The sequence below is a fragment of the Tenrec ecaudatus genome, chromosome 8 (genome assembly GCF_050624435.1).
Source record: "Tenrec ecaudatus isolate mTenEca1 chromosome 8, mTenEca1.hap1, whole genome shotgun sequence".
Lineage (NCBI taxonomy): Eukaryota > Metazoa > Chordata > Mammalia > Afrosoricida > Tenrecidae > Tenrec > Tenrec ecaudatus.
In genome coordinates, this window is record NC_134537.1 from 142,955,912 (window position 1) to 142,977,669 (window position 21,758).

The 21,758-nt window shown below is 56.6% G+C and overlaps 1 protein-coding gene across 1 annotated transcript; it reads right to left on the reverse strand.

Annotated features, from left to right (window-relative positions):
* Positions 1-5,602: 5,602 nt before the first annotated feature.
* Positions 5,603-20,634, reverse strand: SLC35F6 (solute carrier family 35 member F6). Its single transcript, XM_075556998.1, has 6 exons — positions 20,447-20,634; positions 10,501-10,573; positions 9,689-9,860; positions 9,270-9,482; positions 8,356-8,466; positions 5,603-7,333 (listed from the first exon to the last, which is right to left on the reverse strand). Exons 1-6 carry the CDS (start codon positions 20,521-20,523, stop codon positions 6,864-6,866), a joined length of 1,116 nt encoding a protein of 371 aa, XP_075413113.1. The 5' UTR covers positions 20,524-20,634; the 3' UTR covers positions 5,603-6,863.
* Positions 20,635-21,758: the final 1,124 nt, after the last annotated feature.

The window sequence follows — 21,758 nt, forward strand, 5'->3', positions numbered from 1 at the left end:
TACCCACTGTTTTTGCCATGAACCTCTCTCCTGTCTCAAGCAGTGGGGTGTGAAACCCACCCAACCACAGTTGCTCTGCGCTTGGCCCTCCGCCTGGCCCTGCTTTGGCTTCTTCTTCCTTCTCCACGGCCCTGGGAGGCCGTCTCTTTATACTTACTGGCGAGACGCAGTGGGACATGTGATTGCTTTGAATTGGGGAGTAGAGAAAGAACACCCCAGGAATCTGGTAGTAGGTGGTAGGAAGGGAAAGCACATTAAGAGACGTGAAGGCTATGACATTGGACCTTTCACCCAACCCCTGTGGTTCTCAGATGAAAACAAAAGGTGAGAGTGGCCTGAGGCTCCAGCAAGAAGCATCTCCTGACTTCCCTGAGGTCTGTAACCCAGCCCTGGGACGGGACTTGCCAAGCCTAGGAAAGGATGCAGCCCCGGATTCCTTACAGGAAGCAGCAGGAACCCTTCCGGCTTCTCTTTGCTTCTCCTCTAAGGCTGGGCTACTTGAAGAGGGAAGACTGAGACGTGCTGCCCCACTGAGGGGCTAGAACCATGGCATTCACTAAGAGGCAAGCCGAGCGGCCCTCCAATCTTGGGCTGTTCATGCCTGTTCCTCAGCTTCCCCAAGGGGACTTCCTGGGAGAGCCTGCCTTAAGCTTGTCTGGAAAGGCCCAGATGGTAAAGACTCCCCCTCTGGGATGAGCCAGCAGAGAGGCTGCAGAGAGACTGACAGAGACAGAGAGACAGAGAGAAAGAGAGAGAGGGTCAATGGCCACAAACACCAAGAACTGGACAGGCACCTGCCCGACCTCTTGGTTATTTTATAAACTGGTGAACACTCCTGCACATTCAACCTCTGGCCTTTCAGCTTCCCTCTTCCCTTCTAGACACCCAGCTGCCAACTTCCCAGGGGAGAGAGACACAAGAGCTGGTGCTCCCAGGAGCTCAGACTGGCTGGACAGCGATTTCCCGGAGGGCCCCTGAAATGTGTGCATCCCCAAATTTCCTGGGTTCAAATAATCACCTGGGGTTTTGGCAAAACACCCAGAACCTGAATCATGAGGTCGGGAAGAACCTGAAGAGTCGGCACCAGGTTGTCAGCCTGGGTGCAGCGCGTGCCCAGGGCAGTTTGGGAAGCAAGGACACGAACCTTTCATGACAATTTTCTCTTTGTTGACTTTCTGATCATGCCTTTCTTGGGCCAATTAAAAAGTCCTTTGTGTGGGCAAGTTTTCTGTCTCTGCCTTCCCATCCACTTCTCCACACAGAAACGCCCCCCAGTTTCAAAATTCTCCTTTGAAATTAGCATAGAGTTGATTTTTCCAACCCAACGACTATTCACCATTTATGGTGAATTGTATCATTCTTTAATCCTACTGAAGATTCCCGAGCTGCCTGTGAGCAAAGGTTGAATAGCCAGGATCCAGGTGTGAGAGAAGGGAGCTTGTTCTCTGAGAGGGCACGAAGGTTCTTTTGTGGTGGGCCTGATAGGAGGGGGTCATTCCAATGTCGGAAACGCAGGCTGCTCGGCTGGCCCTCATCTCTCCCCAGAGAGCTGCCAGAAGCATGGAGGAGCGGAAGTAGCCTCTTGGTGGACAGGGAACTGGACCCTCAGGAAGTGGGGCTTAAGAGTTGCTTGAACAGCTATTGAAGCAGATCAAAGAGAGCAGCGAAGAAAGTAGAGGGAAATACTGCCCCACCCCACCCCCGCTTTTACACTTGATAGATCCTAGGAAAAGTGTATTAAAACAGGGAAGAAAGTCGAGATAAGTTACCTTGTGAGGTGATCTCATTCACCATCAGCCCGAGGATCAATAGGAACACCAGAACCTTCATCCTGAGCAGCAGAGCTGGCACTTCTAGGAGAGCAAGAAGCAAGCCCGAGGAGGAGAGCTGTCCTGGCTTCTGGAGAAGACTGAGCCTGTCCCTGTATATATGGCACATGGTCAGGGTGGGGCCAGGGGCTGGCACCCTGCCAGGTCCCAGCCTTCTTGAACTATAGGCAGCAAGTGACGAAATTACCATGCAGGAACTTGGCCAAAATGGCTTGATTTACTTTGGGTATTAAGGCCAATGTTTTTCTTTTTTTCCTTCATTTTATTTTTCCCCAAACCCTTGAGGTTGTTCCAGAATTTGGGAGGGAGTCCCTGCCCAGCTCGGGAGGGTAATGCCTAATTCTGCAGAGACCCACTGAGTTGAGTTGGATCTACACTCCTCAGCTTGGCTGGCTGGCACTGTTCTTGGGGATAGCTGGCTGAGAAAAGATGGGTCCACGGGTGACAAGCACTCTGGTCGAGGGTTCTGGAAGGTCAAAGCCTCCCCCTTGAAGGGCTCTTTCTCGTGCTTAGCCTGTCTGCCGTCTCTCTAGGTCAGTCCTTCGGGAGTCAGACGGTAACCGCTCTCTGCCGTTCATAGTTCATCCCAGCATCTCTGAACTCAGCTCCATGTAAAAGCTAGGTGGTCACGCCCCCCCACCCCCACCCCCACTAGTGCCAGTCTACAGGATGAAGCCTGCAGCCTTAGCAAGGTCCAGAAGGCGCGGTACCACCTGGCTCCTGCGGACCTCTCTCACTTGGTCCCCTGTGGGTTTCACACACGAGATCACCTGCGTGTGCATCTCGAGCACACCATCCCCTTACCCTGCTGTGCTTGTTGTCCCAGCTCTTTCCTCTTCCTGAAACCACGCCATCTCTCCTCCCCAGCCTGGAACCCCCAACTCACCCTGCCGTGCCTGGGCTCGGTGTCGCTCTCTGAGACCTCTGACGAGTTAGCTGCTCTCCCCTCAGCGACTTCCGCTGGGCCTCTTATTGCTCTCACCCTGTTTACACATGGATCACTCCTGACTGGGGAGCAGCCGTGATCTCTAGAGCACACCTGTTCTCAGCAAAGCTTTTTGAATTCTGGGATAGAAATCCCTCATTCAGACATTCTTTGTGGCTAGAGGGGACTTCTAGCTGACCTCAGGTTCTGGGGCTGGGCTTCTGCAAAATCACAGCCTTGACATCTTGAAGGCGCACTTCTCATCTGCATACAGGGGGGGCCTATCACTCACTTCTCATCTGCATACAGGGGGGCACACCACACACTTCTCATCTGCATACATGGGGTCATATCACGCAGTTCTCATCTGCATACATGGGGGGCATATCATACACAGAGTTCTCATCTGCATACATGGGGTCATATCAGGCAGTTTTCATCTGCATACATGGGGGGTCATATCATGCAGTTCTCATCTGCATACATGGGGGCATATCACAGAGTTCTAATCTGCATACATGGGGGGCATATCACACACTTCTCATCTGCATACATGGGGGGCACATCACAGAGTTCTAATCTGCATACATGGGGGCATATCACAGAGTTCTTCTAATCTGCATACATGGGGGGCATATCACACACTTCTCATCTGCATACATGGGGGCATATCATACACAGAGTTATAATCTGCATACAAGGGGCATATCACGCACTTCTAATTTGCATACATGGGGGGCATATCACACTCTACGGCCCCCATCTGCCAACCCCCCTTGGTCCTGAAGCTTAGCCCTGAGCTGCCCAGCCCAAAGTACTATTAAAAACAGACAAAAAAAGACAAACAAGCAAACATACAAAGATGGGAGAGGCACTTAACCAAGGAAATAAGCAAAGTATCACTGTATAAGCCAGCAAGGGTGGCCCCTGAGAATGTTAAGCGCCTCCTCTCCAGTTCACAGGCTGTCTCATGTACTGTAGACATGCTTCCGGAGAGACCAACTTCCGGAAAGGACATCATGCTGGGTGGAGGGTCAGTGAGGATAAAAGGAAGGACTCCCCTCCCCTCCAGGTGGATTACAGTGGCTGCAAGAATGGAGGTGTGAGGTCACATGTCTTGTCCAAGGTCAGACACCAAGGGGGGACAGGAGTATATGTGGGCAGAGCTGAGAAGACCCAGATCAAGGAGGGTCTCAAATATTTGTTCCCATGTACCTGGGGGCCATGTGCCCCACCATGGCTGTCATCATCAGGGGTTGGCGCTCTGACCTTCAATGAGGTTTGCCCCTTTAACTACCCAGAGACCTTTGGACAAGACAAAGGTTAACAGACAAGCTTGCATGGTCCTAAATCTCTGCCCTGGGAGCCTGAGCCCAGCCCCAACCCCTGTGTTTTCCCCAACTGTTATGAGAGTCCGGACAGAGATTGGATTTGAGGCGAAGTCCCCAGAAGTCTGTCACCAGTCAGTGGGGCAATAGCAGTGCAGGGGCTGGGGCGCTTGGCTGCTAACCAAAGGTGAGTGGTTCGAATCCATCAGATGAGGAAACCCACTGGGGCTGTTCTGCTCTAGGATGACCAGGAGTTGGAACTGACCCCATTGCACTGAGTTTAGTTTTGGCTGCCCACCAATGTGAACTCCGGGCTTCCACCCACACTCCCTCCCTTTGTTTCACCCCTTGTGATGGGCCACAGGCCTTTCCCACGTCCCTCCGGGCTTGGCTACTGCCCCTCACCTTCATGTCCAGTGTAAAAGGCAAGGCCTCTCATGCTTGCTTTCCCAGGTACCCAGCCAGCAGCAGGAGTGATGGGCTGGGCAGGAGCCCTCCGCTGTTAGCATGTTCCCCTCCAGGTGTCATTTAATCATCTGAATTTTGGGGTGTGCCTCAACCAGGCCCACTGCTGAGGAGCGATTCTGACCCAGTGACCCTGTGTAGGGCTCATCTTTCTGCTGGGGAGGAAGCAGGTAGGTTTGAACCGCTGACCTCAAGGCTAGCAACTCAGCGCTTACTCCACAGCCCCACCAGGTTTTATTAAAACATCTTAGAGTCAAATGCCACTGTGTTGTTTCAATAGAAGGGTTTTTCCCCTTTGAGAATGATGCCTATGCTGTGTGAGCCAGCCTCCCCTGGGGGGTTGGTACCTGGCCCGCCATCCTAGACTCAGCCTCACAGGATGCTTACAAGCACCTCTGATTGTATCACCTGATAATCTCATGTCTATCCTGGGTCCTAATCCCCATTTTAGAGAAGTCCCAGAGCTCTTGGAGGTACAGTGATTGGTTTGATGAGGTGACTCCACCTCAACGAAATATCAAGATCACCCCAAGCTTTCAAAGCTTAACCCTGTGGGTTCCTGAGACTTTTCAGGAAGTAGAAAGCTCTTTCTCCTGTGGAGTGGCTGGTGGTTTTGAACTGCCGACCTTGCAGTTAGTGGTCCCAAGTGTAACCACTATTCTACTGGGATACACTTTCTTCCCCACAGCAGCACCCAAGTAAAGTCCCAGTGTTTTCCTCAAGCCCTCAGGTGTGAGCAGCTCGGCCCACAGGTGGGGGCGCTCCTCAGCAGGTAAGCAGCTACAGGATCTTGTTATGGATCCCAGGCCCCACTCCCTGGGGTAGAGCAGGATGGGCAGGGATTCAGCACCGGGCAATCTATCAGGGTGCAGCTTTGGGAAGTCCCTTCCCCTTTCTGATCTTTGAATCTTCATCGGTTCAGTGGGCGGGCGGTGCGATGATCTCTGTGTACTGGGACATTAGTGATTCTCAGTTCCAACATCCTAGATTCGACCCCCAGGTGGGTCCCATGCTCTTGAGTTAGTAATTAAAACAAATGAACAGACAGACGCAAATAATGCCAATTTCCCTTTTAAGAGAGAACATCCCAAGCATTCTAAGACCCTGGTTGCTTAAAAAAAAAAAAAAAAGACAAGGCGTCGTAGTGTGTACCACCTTACTCTCCAGTGCCATCTCCCCGGGACATGCACTGCAGAAAATGTCACGGGGTCAGAAACACTGCTGTCACCCTCGGCTAGGCTGGGGGCTGCTGATGCCAGCCTGGCCTCTTCAGGGGGCGGTTACCACCAGGAGGACCTCTGTGCCCGATGCTTCCATCTGGCCATGGGAAATCCCACTGCAGAGGCCCAGATGGAATCAGACAAAACCAGGCAGGAGTGCTGGGTTGTCCCTGACTTTCCCGGGACAGTGTCCTCCTTAGTGGCCAAGGCAGAGGGTGGTACTGGGAGCATGCATGCTGCTCACTGCGCACCAGAATCATCGCCCAGAGTTTCCTACGGGGCCAGGGGACCCAGCAGGATGAGGTACAGATATGGCGTGTGTGTTGCCAAGTAACGTACAACTGTGGTTCTGTTTCCTCCTCTTTACCAAAGAAGGTGATGGATTAATCAGAAACCGTCAGGCTGCTGGAAATGCCTCTGGTAGCGTCTTCCAGGTAGGGGGCCTATACAGGGGTGTGAGTGGGGACATCGAAATGGGCCTTGGGGGTGGACGGCTCTGTGGCTGAAGGGCTTTTCCTGTGGCCTCGAGCTCCTTTCTGTTGGTCACCACCACAGGCCCACAGGGTGCAGGGCTCTGGGCACCAGAGGCTCTGAGCCAATGTGGTTTTACAGAGCAGAAAGCCCACGCTCAGGCAGTGGACTGGACTAGGCAGTGAACTGGCCAGAGAGCAGGCGCAAGGGGCTGAAACCGGCTCTCCTGACAGGTTTGAGGGGACCCCTGGCAGGTATAGCTTACAAGTTGGGGAAAACACAATGCATAGCCCTGATCTGAACTTGTTCATGAGCTCGCCTGTCTTCTTGTCTCGTACACCATTCAGAAGGAATCAATGGGGTGTGATTGAGTGCAAACCCAGTTTCGTGACATAGCTCTGTGCAGAGGTGGGGCTCTGACGAGGTACCCCCGAGACAACCCCCCACTGGAGGGGCTGTGGAGAGGGAGGAGATTTGGCAGCAGCCACCCTGAGGGTCTGTGAGGAAATGAGGGATGGGGTGGGGTGCAGTCTGAGGGGCGGGCGCCTGTGGCCCACCAGTCTTGCAGCCTCAGCCTGGAGGGGGGGGAGGGTCAGCCAGGGGCAGCGGAGTCCTTGTGGAAGGTTCAGCTGATGCTGTTGATGGGGGCCCTGGTGCCGCCCAGCAGTCTCTCCTGCTCGTCCTCAGCTGCGGGGTCCCGGCTCCGCGACAGGAGGTCCAGCAGTGGGCGGTGCAGCCCGTTGTACAGGGCGGTGCCCGTCAAGAGGATGAGGAAGCCCAGGATCTGCAGCGGGTGGAAGGCCTCCCAGCCCAGCACCAGGCTCAGCGCCCAGATGACCACGGTCCGCAGGCTGTCCAGCACCATGCGGGTGGTGGCGCTCAGCTCCTTGGTGACGCTGATGCCCGCGAAGTTGAAGAAGGCGATGCTGCCGATGTTGCCCAGCAGAGCCACCACGATGAGCGGCTGTTGGCCCACCTGGCAGAAGGCGTCCAGCGCGTCCTCCAGGGTCCCCCGGGGGTTCCCGCTGAAGGAACCAGCGGGGATGTAGTACATGGGCACCAGAAGCAGGGAGAGGATCACAAAGCCGAAGAGGCCTGCAGGTGGAGGGAAGCACATTGCACCTGGCCCCCTTGGCCTGAACAAGGGCTCCCCGAGACCCGGCTGCCCCTTCCCTGCTCCTTCCTGCCGGCCTCCAGGGGCTGCCCCCCTCCGGCACTCAACAGGAGCCTGCTGTGCCTCCCGTCACTGGACGCTTGGACTTTTTAATTTTGTTTGAAGGGGACCAAGAGTCACAGCTACTGTTCCACACGACCCCCCTGCCCCCTGGGACCCAGAGTTTCAGGTGTAAGCCCCGCACTCACAAAAGCAGCGCCAAGTGACGGCGGCTGCCCTTGTCACGGACAATGCCCTCTGACGTCTTCTCAATCGGATTGTATTTGTTTTTTAAAAAGTTAGTGAGGCTGGCTGCAATTACATGGGAACATTCGGTTCCCTGCTTCCATGGCTCTGGACAAACAGCTCTCCACCGGCATCAGCTGTCCGTGGCTGGATGCTCTCACCAGGATGTAAATCAACATGCTGTTTGTTTGCAATGAGGAAACGGCAGGAACACACAGTGACATGGGTCACTGCGCCCGTTGGTCTTCTCCTGAAGCCCCTTCGCTCCCGTGGCCTGGTGACGACGCCCTGGTGGGCAGGCAGAGCCTGCAGCCTGCCTTTTGGGGAGCCCTGTAGTGTCCCCTTCTCAGAGCAGGACCTCTTGTTACATCTTCAGTTAGCGGGCTTCCCTACCTGCTACTTGATGTTGAAATGCCCTTTTCCAGCCTTTCTGACCTGCTTTCCTGATTAGAGCATCAAACTTGCTCCCCAAACTCTCCCTGCCTACTTCGCTGGACACTCCCTTCTCCCCACCCTGGGCTGCCCACAGCCCCTTCTCCATCCTGAGAGACTTGGATATGCCAGTCAAGGGGGGGGGGGGAGGAACCTGAGCACAAGTGGCTCTGGCTAAAGGGCAGGAGGGCCCTCCCCCTTCCAATGTCCCCGCGAAGCTCCCTGAACACCCGCTCCACGCAAAGCCGCCACCCCTGGCACCCGCCGAGGCCCGGTGCTCACACACCTTCAGTGCCAACTGCCTGCAGGGGGTGCACGTTGTGTTTGTATACGAACTTCTCCTCCAGCACCATCTGGATGGCCACGATGACCTGGGCCATGATGATGAGCAGGTCGCCTGCAGGAAAGGAGAGCCACGGGCCAGGCCGGGAGGGAGCTGCCACGGGGCTCATGCCATACGCAGGGCGACATATGGTTCACAGTCCTGCTCACTCCTTGGCTCCTGAGCGACAGGCCCTGTCACATCCTGTCCCCTGCACCCCACTGGGCCCATTTCTCACAGGACGAGGCTGGGCTTCAGAAAGTTGGAAAGCAGGACTCTCAGGAGCAACGGGCATGGTCACAGACATGTTGGGCTGCGAGTGTCCCTTGGGCAGGGAGGACTGCGGTGACCATGAACGCACAGTGCTCCGTGCCATCCGGCAGAGAGTCCACACTCAACACATGCGGTTTCCTCTCCCCCAGTACAGCAGTCTATGCATATGCACGTGTATCACCACATAGTCCCCCAACTCCTCCTCGTCACCCCCTTTCTTTGTCCACCCATCTCCCGTGCACCGTATCACCCACTATATGCTCATCCCCATCTCCCCCAGGCCAGGCTCCCCTGGACCACCGCCCAGACTGCACCTGTGATCACTTAGCTGGTGCTGCTGTGCCCCCCTCGGGGGTCTCCCCTGTGCTGTATGCCCATCTCTACTCCCCCTGGACCCCTGCCTTGGCTGCACCTGTGATCACTTAGCTGGTATAGCTGCGCCCCCCTCGGGGGCCTCCCCTGCACTGAGTGCCCACTCCACTCTCCCTGGACCCCCGCCCTGGCCGTACCTGTGATCACTTAGCTGGTATAGCTGCACCCCCCTCGGGGGCCTCCCTGCACTGAGTGCCCACTCCACTCTCCCTGGACCCCCGCCCTGGCCGTACCTGTGATCACTTCGCTGAGCTTGTGCTGGTCGTCGTGCTTGCTCAGGAGGTCAGCCAGGCCCACGACCACCAGCCCCGCTATGGTGGCAAGGATGCCCAGCCACTGGCTCAGTGCCAGCCTCCGGCCCAGGAAGGCCACCGAGAGCAGGCCGGTGAATATGATGACTGCTCCCCGCAGCATCTGGAAGCTGGAGGCACTGGTCATGTTCAGAGCTAGGCGGGGAGACAGGCAGGGCTGTCAGCTCCCAGGCACAGGGCCTGTCAGGTGGGGACACATGGAGCACGTGGGCAGTGCTCCCTCCGTGGATCTTCGTGGCATGAATGCAGTGTGAGTGGTGGGGACATGGGGAAGGGGAGTAGGAGCAGGGGTAGATGAGGTATGGGTTCCCCGAGCCCTTCCTGGCTGGCCGGATACTCACCCACATACATGATGCTGGTCCCAGTCATGTCGCAGAGGGCGGGGGGCAGGAAGAGGAGGGGGTTGAAGGTCTGTGGAGGGTTGGCACTGGACTCGCCCAGCCCTGAAGCTTGGCACCGGAGGAGGTAGAAGGCAGCGAGGCAGGAGAACTCTCCCAGGAACATGCCCACAGCCTGCAGGGATTAACCCAAGGGGTTAGAGCTGGAGGGGACCCTTTGTAACACTTCTCTGGGAGGCACAGGACCTTTCTCCAAACAAGCGCTGACTGAGACGCTCAACAAGTTAATAGACAAGAGCAAAGCTGGGGGGAGGAAAGTCAGCGATAGGCCTCCAGGTCTACCTCAACATGCCTGAAACATCTCGGCGGGTGGAGACCCTGAGGCTAGGGAGAACCAGCCTGAAAGCAGATTCAGGCTCACTTCTAGCCGAGTTCCATAGGAGAAAGTGGGGGCCCAGAGCGGTCAGAGGGGTTCTTTGAGGTCACGACAGCTCGCTGGCACAGCAGTGCTGCCATTTGAGTCTCCCAAGTCCCCACGGAGCATGAAGGTCTCTTCCAGTCACAGTGTCTGCCTTGTTCCCGCCGGGCTCTGGGCTCCCAGGGGACAAGGGTGCCGGCTAGCGCGACAGGGCTGAGGCTGCAGAGTGTGCGCAGCGGACTCGGTCCTGCCTCCTCCTGGGGGGCCGCCTCAGACCCCGGGCTGCTCGGGGTGAGCGGGGAAGTGAACACCTGCTGTAGGACCCAGGAGGCTCTGACTCTGAGTCAGCAAACAGCAGCCAGGGCGCAGGTGGGGAGGGATGGGATGGGGCAGGTACCTGGAGGAAGGGATGCTGGAAGCTGTGCTCCTTGCTCCCTCCACAGCCCTTGGCCACGAAGTTGTCTGCCCACCTGCAGCAAGAGAGGGAGAAGGTACAACGTGGTGGGGCCACAGGCAGGACCTGAGCCCCTGCTGTTTGCCGAATAACCTTGCCGTACTCTGCCCAGAGGCATAGACTTGGGATTCGGGCCCCAGAATGGGGCTCCTGCTGCAAGGAGCCAGTCTGTCCCATAAGGAGTCTTAACATGGGGTCCATGGGCACCTGGAGGGAGCTGGGCATCTTCCAGGACCTTCTGGCTGAAATGGGGCACGCCCTGTAAGCACGCAGGTAGTGCCGTCGTCCCAGGACTGGGGTTGGAATCACTGCTGCAGATGCTGTGAACGGCCTTCCTGCGCAGCCCCACACTGAAACGTCGCAGACCAACCCATCCCAAGCGGTGTCATGTGCTAAGAAGCAAATATGTTCTGTTATGCCACAATTCTGATTTTTAAGGTTGTAACGTTTACTGCAACGTCACTGGCTGCTTGAGCCAGCCTGTCTTTTGATGTCCCCATTTCCAAACACTTGGCAAATGGGGCTTCACCTGTGACCCAACTGTGATCACATCTCAGTGTAAAGGAAGCCCCAATCCTCACAACTGGACCAGGGGCCACGTCCCGATAAACGGAGATCCACGTGGTCAAGGAGGCCGTCTTGCCTGGAACCAAGGAGGCTGTCTTGTCTGGGAAGCAGCAGCCAAGAGGTCCAACCAGGCCTCGCGTTGGGCTACTCTGCTACACAAGACCTCTTTGAAGTGTTGGGAGGCAAGGAGGTGACTCTGGGGACGTCGGTGTGCCTAACCTAAGTCGTGGCATCTTCAATCACCTCATTCACCTACAGGAGTGGGACACCGAACAAGGAAAACCCACGAGGAATCGATGCATTTGAACTGTGGTCAAAAGTACCCTGGGTCGCCAAGGGAACAAACGGATGTGTTCGTGAAGGACAGCCAGAGGGGTCCTCAGAGGCAAGGTGGCAAGACTCTCCTCAGGTATTTTGGGCCCGTTGCCCAGGACAAGGACATCATGCTCAGTAACGTGGAGGGGCAGCGAAAGAGCAAGACACAGAGGCTGCATTGATGGGCTCTGCACACGCACGGCGCAGGCCCCGGCAGGTTGCACATCATGTCACTCTGGGCTGGAGCCTCCTGGACAGCACTAACCGCAGCAGCCAGCCAGCCAGCCACTGGGATCCGTGACGTGAACAGCATCGAGAGCCCTGCTCTGTGGGGGGAGTCGGGTCCTGGGAGAATGTTTCAGAGTTCAAGGCCGCTGACTCTGAAGCAGGCTGGCACACACCGTTCCCTCCTGGAGACCCCAGCAGATGGAGACACTGGGACGGAGGTCTGGCCTCCTGCCAGCCCGGCCTCCTTTGTGGTGCAGGGTCTCAGGCACTCCAGACTGCCCTCCCGGGGACTGCACTCTTGCTGGGCTCAGTTCTGTTGATCTGGGGGGCGGGGGGGGCGGGCCCAGGTCCAATCCCCCTCTCAGCGGGAAGCCCTGCCATGATCTGCAGGCATTTCCTCCTTCTGAAGCGTCTGCTTTCCTGGCTAAATGGCGCCAACCCATCCCTGCCCTGGCTGCCAACTTCTGGGCACACACTGGTGGGCCCCGTCCCGGAACCCAGGACACCTGGTCTGGATGGAGTGTGGCAAAGCCATCCTGTGTTAGTTGGCACAGCCTCAAGTGGCAACACACTGTTGACTCAAGCCAAGTGTGCCATCAACACAGACTCAGCATCATTTCCTGTGGGTCCCGGCCTGCCCTGACCAGGTCACTCCGGACGTCACAGAGAGTGGCTGTCTGCGAAGCGCACGCAGGACTTGGGATGGCCTGTAGCCAATTCAATGCCTGTGCCTGGTAGTTTTGTGTGCAGCCACACTGTGTGCGTGTGTGTGTATGTGTGTGTGTGTGACACTCTGCTCCCTGGGCCCCTCCCAGTGTGACGAGGTGGGGACCAGGCAGGGCTAAGCAGCTGTGGTCTGGCTTGATGGTGCTGGCTGGCTCCTCTGCTGAGGGAAACGGGCGCTTCCCCCCATTGTGAAGGCAAGGGCATGATGGTGGGACTCTGGCAGTGGGGAGGGCCAGCTTAGGGGTGGTGGTGGTGGCACTCTTAGCTAACTGTCATGGCAGCACAGGCCTGAGGGAGGGGTCACATCTACCTAGTCGTCTGAACACACCCGTGGTGAGAGAAGAGCTCTGTGGACAACCTACCCCACAGTGGGAGGCCCTGCCTGCTCTGGAGGTGGGAGAAAGGAGGGGCTGCCAGGGGCTGTGGTCTTTGGGAATGGTGGGGGTCAAAGGGGAGCTGGAGGGAAGCCACAGAGAAATATGGTGCCCTGCCTGGCTAGGTCGGCTGTGCCAGTGAGGCGAGGGGATCAGCTCCCATGACAAACCAGTGAAGGCGCTGGCCAGGGCAGGGCAGGGGCGTGCGTGAGTGCCGCAGACCAAGTGGACAGCTCAGTGGGCAGATGCACTGTGGAAGGAGCTCTCTGGGGGGGCTGGTGAGGCCACTCAGGGAGTCAGAGGGGAGGACGCGCTCAGAGGTCATACCTTCACAAGGGAGAAAGCATGTGGCCGGGGGCGGGCACAGGCCAACTGCCTAGGAGCAAGAGAGCGGGTCAGAGATGGCCGTTCCAACCTGACTGAGGCCAGGGCACCTCAGAGAGGTGCCAGGCCCACTGGTAGGATTTCTGCCACCAACCCCTTTTGGGGACACTGCCGGCATAGAGGTTATAGAGTTGGGCTACTATCTGTAAGATCCGCAGTGTGAAGCCATCCACACCTCTCCATTCCTTGTTCCCGGCACAAGAAGACACTGGAAAAACATTTGTTGTGTGAATGGGACTTCTAGCGATCAGGTACCTGGGAATGAGACGCCTATTGCAGGCCAGAAGCAATGTGATCCCAGAGTCTACATCCCAGTCTGGTGCGAGGTATCCACTGCTGGTGGAACAGGGGGGTCATGAGGAAGGCTGCCCTGTGCGAAGAGGGCTGGGAGAGAACTGGCTGCAGCCTGGCCCAGCAGTCTGGGAGGTCTCTGCTTTTTGATAGCAGGTGATTGTGTCTGAACAGGCCTGGGGGAAATGCTGGCAGGACTCCTGGCTGGGGAAAGGGGATCTCTTTGTAGCTGAGGGCCTACAGGATTGGGTGTCAGCAAGACATGCTGCGCTGCCCAGTAGGGTCTCTTTCAGGCCAGCAGGGAGAAGCCCAGGCCCTGGGCCCCCTGGAGCAGCAGGGAGTCAGGTTTCTGGTCTCAGTCCCGAGACAGGTATAAGCACATTGGACAGGCACAGAAGGACCCCAGTTTTACAGACACCCATTGCTGGCAACTGGATCCTGACTTAGAGACTCTATGGGAGACAGTTGAATGGCCCATGGGACCCTAAGCTGTCATTTTTATGGGCACAGACTGCCTCAACTTTCTCCCAAGGAGCCTTTAGATTAGCAGCCAAATGCTTTTATAGAGCAAGAAGCAAAACCTCACCCATTTATCTGCTGGTGACCGTAGCAACCCTGTAGGCAGCAGGACTTGGCTTTGGCAACACTTGGCTGTTGACACAAACCTTAAAAACAAAGACCCAAACTCACTACCATTGAGTAGATTCTGACTCATGGTGACCCTCTAGGAGATTCCAAGACGGAAAATTTTTCTGGGGGCAGACAGCCTCCACTTTCTCTTATAAAAGAGATCTTGTAAATCAGATCTTGTAAATCAGATCTCTTGGATCTGACCCACTGACCTTGCAGTTAGCAGTCCGAAGGCTAAACCACAGTGCCACCAGGGCTCCCAAACGTCACTGCCATCGGGCCAGTCTTGATTCATGGTGACCTTCAGGTACCGGGAGAACTGCCCTTGTCTACGGGGGAGTAGAAAATCTTTATCTTTCTCCCATGGAAGGGCTGGTAGGGCTGAACTGCTGACCCGGCGGCTGTCAGCCCCCCAAATAACCACTATGCCACCAGGGCCCCAAGCAGGCCACAGGCAAACATGGGGGGCGGGCAAGGGGGAGAGCGGGGGAGAAGGAACTGAGGCATTGTCGGTCGACAGTGGCCCTGGGAAAAGCCTAGAAAAAGCGGCAGGACACGTGGAGCCTCTGACGCTGGAATCACCCAGACGGGACATTTCCCATTTTCTCATCTATCAATGAGGGCTCATGGCATGGACGACATCTCAAAAGTTATCAACTACGCAAGGGGGCTTCCAAAAACAGGTGGGAAAATGGAACGAAAAGACATTGGAAGTTTCCACAGAGCCTTTGAAACCCCTTGCGGAAGATAGGGCAGACCTGGCACATAATTTGTGTCAACAAAATTCCCGTCTGCCTCCCTGCCCTCTTTCCCCTTGTGTCCGGTCAGCATGGCCTCAGTTCTGGCTCACAGCGTCCGCCAGGGGTGACGTTTCTGGGAGGGTCTGTTCTCTGGAGCTGGAAGGCAGAGACTGCTGTAAGGGGGCCACCTTGGACCCCACAGAACCACAGATGTTGAGTCAGAGGACACACAGCCACCATCTCACAGAACTGCTTGTCTGACAGATGAGGAGCCAGGTTTCAGAGAGGGTGGGGGGCATGGCTGGCGGGGTGCATAGTCTGCACTAGCCCAGGACCTTAATGTGCAGTTCCATGTCCCTTCCAGGGTGCCGTGAGGCTTCCTCATCACCCTCTTCTCCCTCTCCTGACTGGGGGGGGGGTGGTGGTGGTGGTGTGTGTGTGTGTGTGTGTGTGTGTGTGTGTGTGTGTTGGTGTCTGCCCTGCAGATGGGTCCTTCATTCTTTGCAAACAGTCATTCCCTGGGGAAAATCATGGTCCCTGGGCAGGAGGCCTACTGGTAGGGGCCAGATCCTTTAAGGTGGTCCTTGAGCTGGGGGTGAGTCCTTCTCGCCAGCAAACTGTGCCAGCCCCAGCCAACTCCATGCTCCCCATTTGCAGAGATGCGTGGGGCAGAGGAGGCGGCGGGGACGAGGGCAGGGGCCGGTGTGGCTAGCTCAAACAGAGAGCAGTGTGTGTCCATTCCCTGCAGGGTCTCTGCTGTCTCCTCTCATATCCCCAGCTCCCCAAGCCCAGCGAGCCCACGTCCCCTTCTGCACTGGGGCCTACTGAAGCGCCGGGCTGGCTCCTCTCTTAGGAGGGACATGGTGGGGGCTGATGTATACCGTGATACCCCATAGATCAGAACACCTTCCTCTGTAGACCCTACACTGTGGCTGAGCAGTGGGTGGGGCAGGGATTCCCATTTTACAGATGGGCAAACTGAGGCTCCGGGAGGATGAGTCACTGGTCTAATCCAATAGTTTCCCAGCATTGTGGCTCTTTCTGCCTTATTAAGCTACCTTCCTGGGATAAGGCCTGGGCCAACCCAGGGGATACCAGGCAGCTGTCAGGGGAAAGCAAAGGCTGGGGCTGCCACAGAAAGGACAGGGAGAGTCTCATCCCTGAGGGAAGCCCGGAGGTCTCAGGGTTCAGAGGAACTCACCCTGGGGTCCCTCCTCAGCTTGGTGGGCTCACTGACTCTGGCTCTTTTCCCTGCAGAAGCCAGTTGGAGTCCATCAAGGTCATAAGGCTCCAAGATGGCCTGAGCCTAGGCCAGGCAGGACTCAGGCTCGGGCTCACATCCCTTCTCAGTGCCTGAGAAGGACACACGCTTTGGTCACGAGGTGCAGCCACAGCCGGTCCCTGTGAAGCAGGAAGAATGGACCCTGTGAAAGGAGAAGCTCCGCCACTGGGAACGAGGGGCCGGCAGACCCGTTCCTTTTCCTTCTGTGGTTTGTGACTCTGGTCCCAGCTCAGCCACGGCACGCCTGCCCCACGTCCCCCCCTGTAGCCAACCCAAACCTGCTGAGTTGGCACGGGGGCGCCTGGTTTTCACTGCCACCCCGCACTTCCTCATCCTTTGGCTGCACCCTCCCGAGAAGGGAGGGGCCTCATTTTACACGCAAAGGGGGGTGTCAGGAGGCTGCTGGAGGTTCTGAATCTGAACCTTGAGTGGCCTCTGCTCCCATGGGGAGCGCCAAAAGGATGCTAGTGGGGTCCCAGAGCTGGGATGAAAATGGAAGCTGCCCAGTCCCACAGGGAGTGGAACCTGTACTTGGGGTGCAAGCTGGTCTGGGTTTGTCTCACACAAGACAGACTTCCAAGTACTATGGTATTACACTAAACCAAACCAAGACTGAACAGAAGTCCCAAGACCTGGATTTTAACCCTAGCTCTGACGTCAACCGGTGAAGTCATGGAAAGCTAACTTCTCCTGGGGCCTGGACTATGGATTGTGGGGATCAGCCTGGGTCATGCACACATGCTAACAGACTGGGGTGCCGTTAGGTGCCACTGGTCTGAACTCCCAGTGACGGTCTGTACACCAGGATTGTTCCTGTCAGAGTCCCCTGTGGTCCCTGGCCGCCTCCACACCCCTCAGAGGATGCCTGGAGGAGTGCCCAGCCGGTCCCCCTCCCCCCAATTGGTGCTTGGGAGCAGACTCTAGGCACTTTGGTGCCAATCCAAATTCTGCCACTTGGCAGCCAGGCTGAGTGTGGGCAAGCAGTGATATTTTCCCACACCCCTGTTTCCCTCTCCAGGGACCACCAGTGCATGGAGCAGGTGACTAGAACCCAGACCTTGGGGCTTTTGCTCAGTCTTGGTTTGGTTTGATTTGACACGAGGTTGTGAAGAGCATCTCCCCCCGCCCCCGGCGGGCCCAGGAAGAGCCCAGTGCACAGCCGGTGTGTATCCACTGGTTGGCACCAGCTGGGACCCCACTCTTCTGACCGAATCTTTTTTTTTTACACAGTTTAATCAGCACTTCATCCACATGTCCTACAACTCCACGATTCAAATCGTATCAGGAAGAGTTGTGCGACTGTCACCGTGTTCAGTGGTAGAACATTATCTTCTTCCTTGTACTCATTACGAGCCATGTCATTACGCAGGCTCTCTAATTGTGGCCCACACCTGTACACTACAAAACAACTCTCCTGCTGGTCTAATCCAGCCCCCCCCCCCCCCGAATGCCCTTTGTCTAGTCTACCCATTACGGATGTTCTTTTCCAAATTATTCCACTGATGTAGACCGCCCATTGACGTAGACTCAGGGCCTCCTAAGCTACAAGTCTTCCCGCTTCACCCATGGTAACCGTTGGCCCTGTTTGGTTTCTTTCTTTCTTTTTTCAGTAGTTTGCTTGATGTAGAAATCACACACTTCCAGGGTTAAATCGACACCATCACAACCAGTACTAATGCTCCCTCCCCTCTGGTCTGAATCTTCTGGAAACTGTGGGTCGGGACGGGGGTTTGAAATCGACCGCACACCCGGATGCACTGCACTCCCCAGGGTCTTTGAGGGCCCTTCGCACCTCAAGACCCTACGGAGGGTCTAATTCTGAGCTCACTTGGGGTGAGCCAGTTCCCAAAAGGCACACTGGGAAGAACACCTCAGGAACAAAGGGTGGGCCTCCCATTTGGGCACCCCTTTCCTGCCCCCTCAGCAGGCCTCCGAGGGATAGGAGGCTTGGCTGCTTCCCACCAGACAGGCTAGCCCGCAGCTTTTTCAGGAAGGCGCCGAGTCAGCATAATTTACCCTGATGGTCACTGGATCTCAGCTCTCTGTGGGGGCAGTTATCCTGTCGGAACAGCCAATCTCTAAGCCCCTCACCGAGGTCTAGGCTGGTAAAACAGGGGGGTGGAAGAAGGACTTATACTGTGTTCAGCTTCTAGTGAGGACAGATATCCCAGGATTGGGTCTCCTTTCAAGGGAGGACTCAGTAAATGGAATGGCCCCAGGCAACAGCACCTCTGTGAGAGGGTCCACCAACTCTGCCTTCCCTGAAGGCGAGAGAGGACATTGTGACTGTCACGTGACTGTCCATACAGGTTTCCTCCACCTTGGAAGCTGAGCATTCCCAGGGCAAGGTCCTTCTCTCGGTCACTTCTGTCTCCTCCCCTGACATGAGACAGAGCCTCAAGCACTGTGGGGGCCTCACAGCCACCTCGAGTCCATTCCGACTCATGGGGACCCTGGACAGGGCTTCTGAAACTGTGCATCTTTCTGGGAACACACAGCCACTTCGGTCTCTTGAGGGGTGGCTGGAGGGTTTGAACTCCCGATCTTGCGGTCAGCGGCTCAACGCTTAACCTACAGGCCCCCCCAAGACTCTTTGGCACGGTAAACATGTCTGCTGACTTAAGCCAAGTGCTTCTTACTCCCAACTCTGTTCTGGGGCGTCTCTCGTCATTGACAGAGGGGGACGTGGGACCCGGGTGCTTTAAAATGGAGTCAGACGGAGCATGCTCAAAAGGCTCACGGCCGTTCCCTCAAAGTGATGCATTTCTCTCCCTCTCCCCCCTTGGAGGGCCAGGAGCACAGCCCAGAAGTGGGAAAGCATCTGTTGGTGGGGGCAACACACCCAACTCAACCTTGCACTTGAGCCGGGCAGGGTCCAGACTGAAAAGAGGTCTAGGTGAGAGGGGGAGAACCATGGGACAGGAAAGTCCTGCCCTGAAGCGAAAGGCAGAGAAAGAGGCGGCTGCCGAGGGAAAGGACTGCCTCCTGGGACCCCAGGAAATTACACAAGGAAGGCGATGCCAGAGGACAACCACGAGCTTTCAGTCCCCAACCTCCGGTCCCATGACCCCACGGCTGGGCGACTCAGCTGCCTTCCCTGTCTGCAGCAATAAGGCTGCTTGGCCAGCAGAAGCCTGGCGCTACTACTGCCCTCCATCCTGTGTCTGGCCTCGTGACTTCATTCTGTAGCTGGACTGTCACTCCTGTCCCTTTCTTTCCAGCCTCACCTCATCACTCTGCAGCAGCCCGGAGTGGTGTCCCTTGCACCAGACTACCTGTCTTTAAACTTTATTTTTAAACTGTGGGTTGGGGGAATGTTGGCAGAGCAAGTCAGTTTTCCATTCAATAACGTAGAAGCACTCTGTTTCCCAACAGCGCTCGGCCCCTCCCTGCTTGGAGCCCCCATGTCCATTCATCTCGCTGCTGCCGCCCGCTCCAGCCGTCTGGCCCACTCTCCTCGCTGACCATTAGGGTTAATCACACTGCTTCTCTCCCACCCCACAACCACATCTCTTTAAGCCTAACACTCTACTCCGAAGCCCCCCTGCAATTTTAGAATAACATCCTGCATTTGATGGCGCATGTGACCAGGCAGGGGGGCATGGTGGCTAGTGTTGGCTGCTACCCACAAGGTCAGCCCCTCCCTCTGAGGGAGAAAGACCAGAGAGCTAAGTCTCTGGAATCAACAGGGGGCAATACTACCCTGTCCTATAGGGTCACCATGTGTTGAAATGACCAGTTTGAGCTTTTCTTCCATTTTGACCAGCAACCTGGGCGGGGGGGTCTCGCTCAAGCTTCAAGGCCCATTTCTAACCTCTTCTCCTTCAGGGGCCCAGGGGGGCAGGCACCCTCTTCTCTTGCGCCGCAATCATGGGGCTCCCTGCTCACTGGGCCTGCCCTGCTTTTACCTCAGCTTGTTATGCCCAAGTCTGGGAACCTGGGCTCCGGGCCTCAGCTCCGAAAGGGCGGGGCTCTGGGGCGACGCCAGGGTTGGAAGGGGCAGTGGAGAGGAACTGGTCCAACCCTCCGGTTTTAAAAGGAGGAAACTGAGGCGCGGCCACGGGAAGTGACTCGCCGAGATTAATCACGCAGCAACTCAGCAAATCGGCGCTGGGGCTAAAGCCACGGACCGGGTGTCCCAGCTCGGGACGCGGCGCAACTCCCGGGGCCTCGCCTGCTGCGGGGGTGGTCGGTCCATAAACCGCATGTACGGACCAGAGAGCGGGTGACGCGAGGGGCCGAGAACCGCGTTAAGCAAGGGGGGCAGGTGCGTGGGGGTGGTCCGCGCGGCGCAGGCTGCAGCAGGCCTGGCCCGGGGGCCCCCCTCCTCCCCGGGTCGGGCCCGGACTCACTTGGCCGAGAGCGTGTTGATGGAGCCGGTGACGAGCATAAGCCCGGCCAGGAACAGCTGGTACCTGGTCCAGGCCATAGCAGCGGCTGCGGGCCTCGCGAAACACCTGGGACCCCGCGCCTTCCCGCAGGCAACTCCCGACCCGGTCTCTCGGGGGTCCCCAGCGCTAGCGCTTCCGGGCCGGGGGTCACGTGGTCGCGCGCCGGCCCCGCCCCGCGCGGCCTGGCCCCGCCCCGTGCGGCCTGGCCCCGCCCCGCGCGGCCTGGCCCCGCCCCGCCCCTCGAGAGCGCGCCCGGCTCTGGCTGAGCTGCGCTGTGCCCTCCCGGTCCCCGATCCCGCGCTGCTGCGCTGGTCCCCAGAGTGGCCCATTCTGCCCGTCACAAGTCTGTCTGTCCCCGTTTGTGAAAGGGGCTCCTGGGACCAGTCCACCGGGGATTGCTGTCGGTGCTGTCGTGTCAGTTACAGCTCATGGCATCCTATATCAAACAGGAGAAACACCGCCCACCCCTGAGCCATCCGCACGGTCTGGTCACGTCTGATCCCGCTGCTACAGCCTCGGTGTCAGTTCATGTCAGTGAGGATTTACTCTCGCTGCTGACCTGCTTTACCAAGCATGATGTCCTTTACAAGTTATGTCCTGATAACTGTCGCAAGCCACGAGACAAGCGCTCACGTCTTCGAAAAAGCATGCTGGCTAGATTTCTTCCAAGATAGACGTGTTTGTTCTCCTGACCAAACAGACAGACAAACAAAAACAAACCAACCCACTGTTATGGAGTCAATGCTGACCATGGGCCACCCTGTAGGGCTGAGTAGAAGTGCCCTGTGGATTTCGGAGACTGTTAGCTCTTCGTTTAAAAAATCTTTTTATTGGGGGCTCATACAACTCTTATCACAATCCATCCATCCATCCATTGTGAAAAGCACATTTGTATATTCGTTGTCCTCATCATTCTCAAAACATTTGCTCTCCACATAAGCTCCTGGCATCCGCTCCTCATTTTCCCCCTCCCTCCCCACGTCCCCTTCCCTCATGAACCCTTGATAATTTATAAATTATTATTTTTTCATATCTTACACAGTCTGACGTCTCCCTTCACCCACTTTTCTGTTGGCAGTCCTCCACGGAGGATCTATATGTAGATTCCTGTACTTGGTTTCCCCCTTTCCACCCCACTCTCCCTCCACCCTCCTGGTATCGCCACTCTCACCACTGGTCCTGTCATACAACTCTTATCACAATCCACACATCCATCCATTGTGTCAAGCACATTTGTACATTTGTTGCCATCATCATTCTCAAAACATTTGCT

What these genes read in the sequence shown, in the direction of transcription:
- SLC35F6 (XM_075556998.1), bottom strand. Translation starts at nt 20,523, where the DNA reads ATGGCCTGGACCAGGTACCAGCTGTTCCTGGCCGGGCTTATGCTCGTC. An exon ending in TCCAGCATCCCTTCCTCCAG is followed by an intron (nt 9,861 to 10,500) that starts GTACCTGCCCCA and finishes TAATCCCTGCAG; the next exon opens with GCTGTGGGCATGTTCCTGGG. An exon ending in GCAGGCAGTTGGCACTGAAG is followed by an intron (nt 7,334 to 8,355) that starts GTGTGTGAGCAC and finishes CTCCACCTGCAG; the next exon opens with GCCTCTTCGGCTTTGTGATC.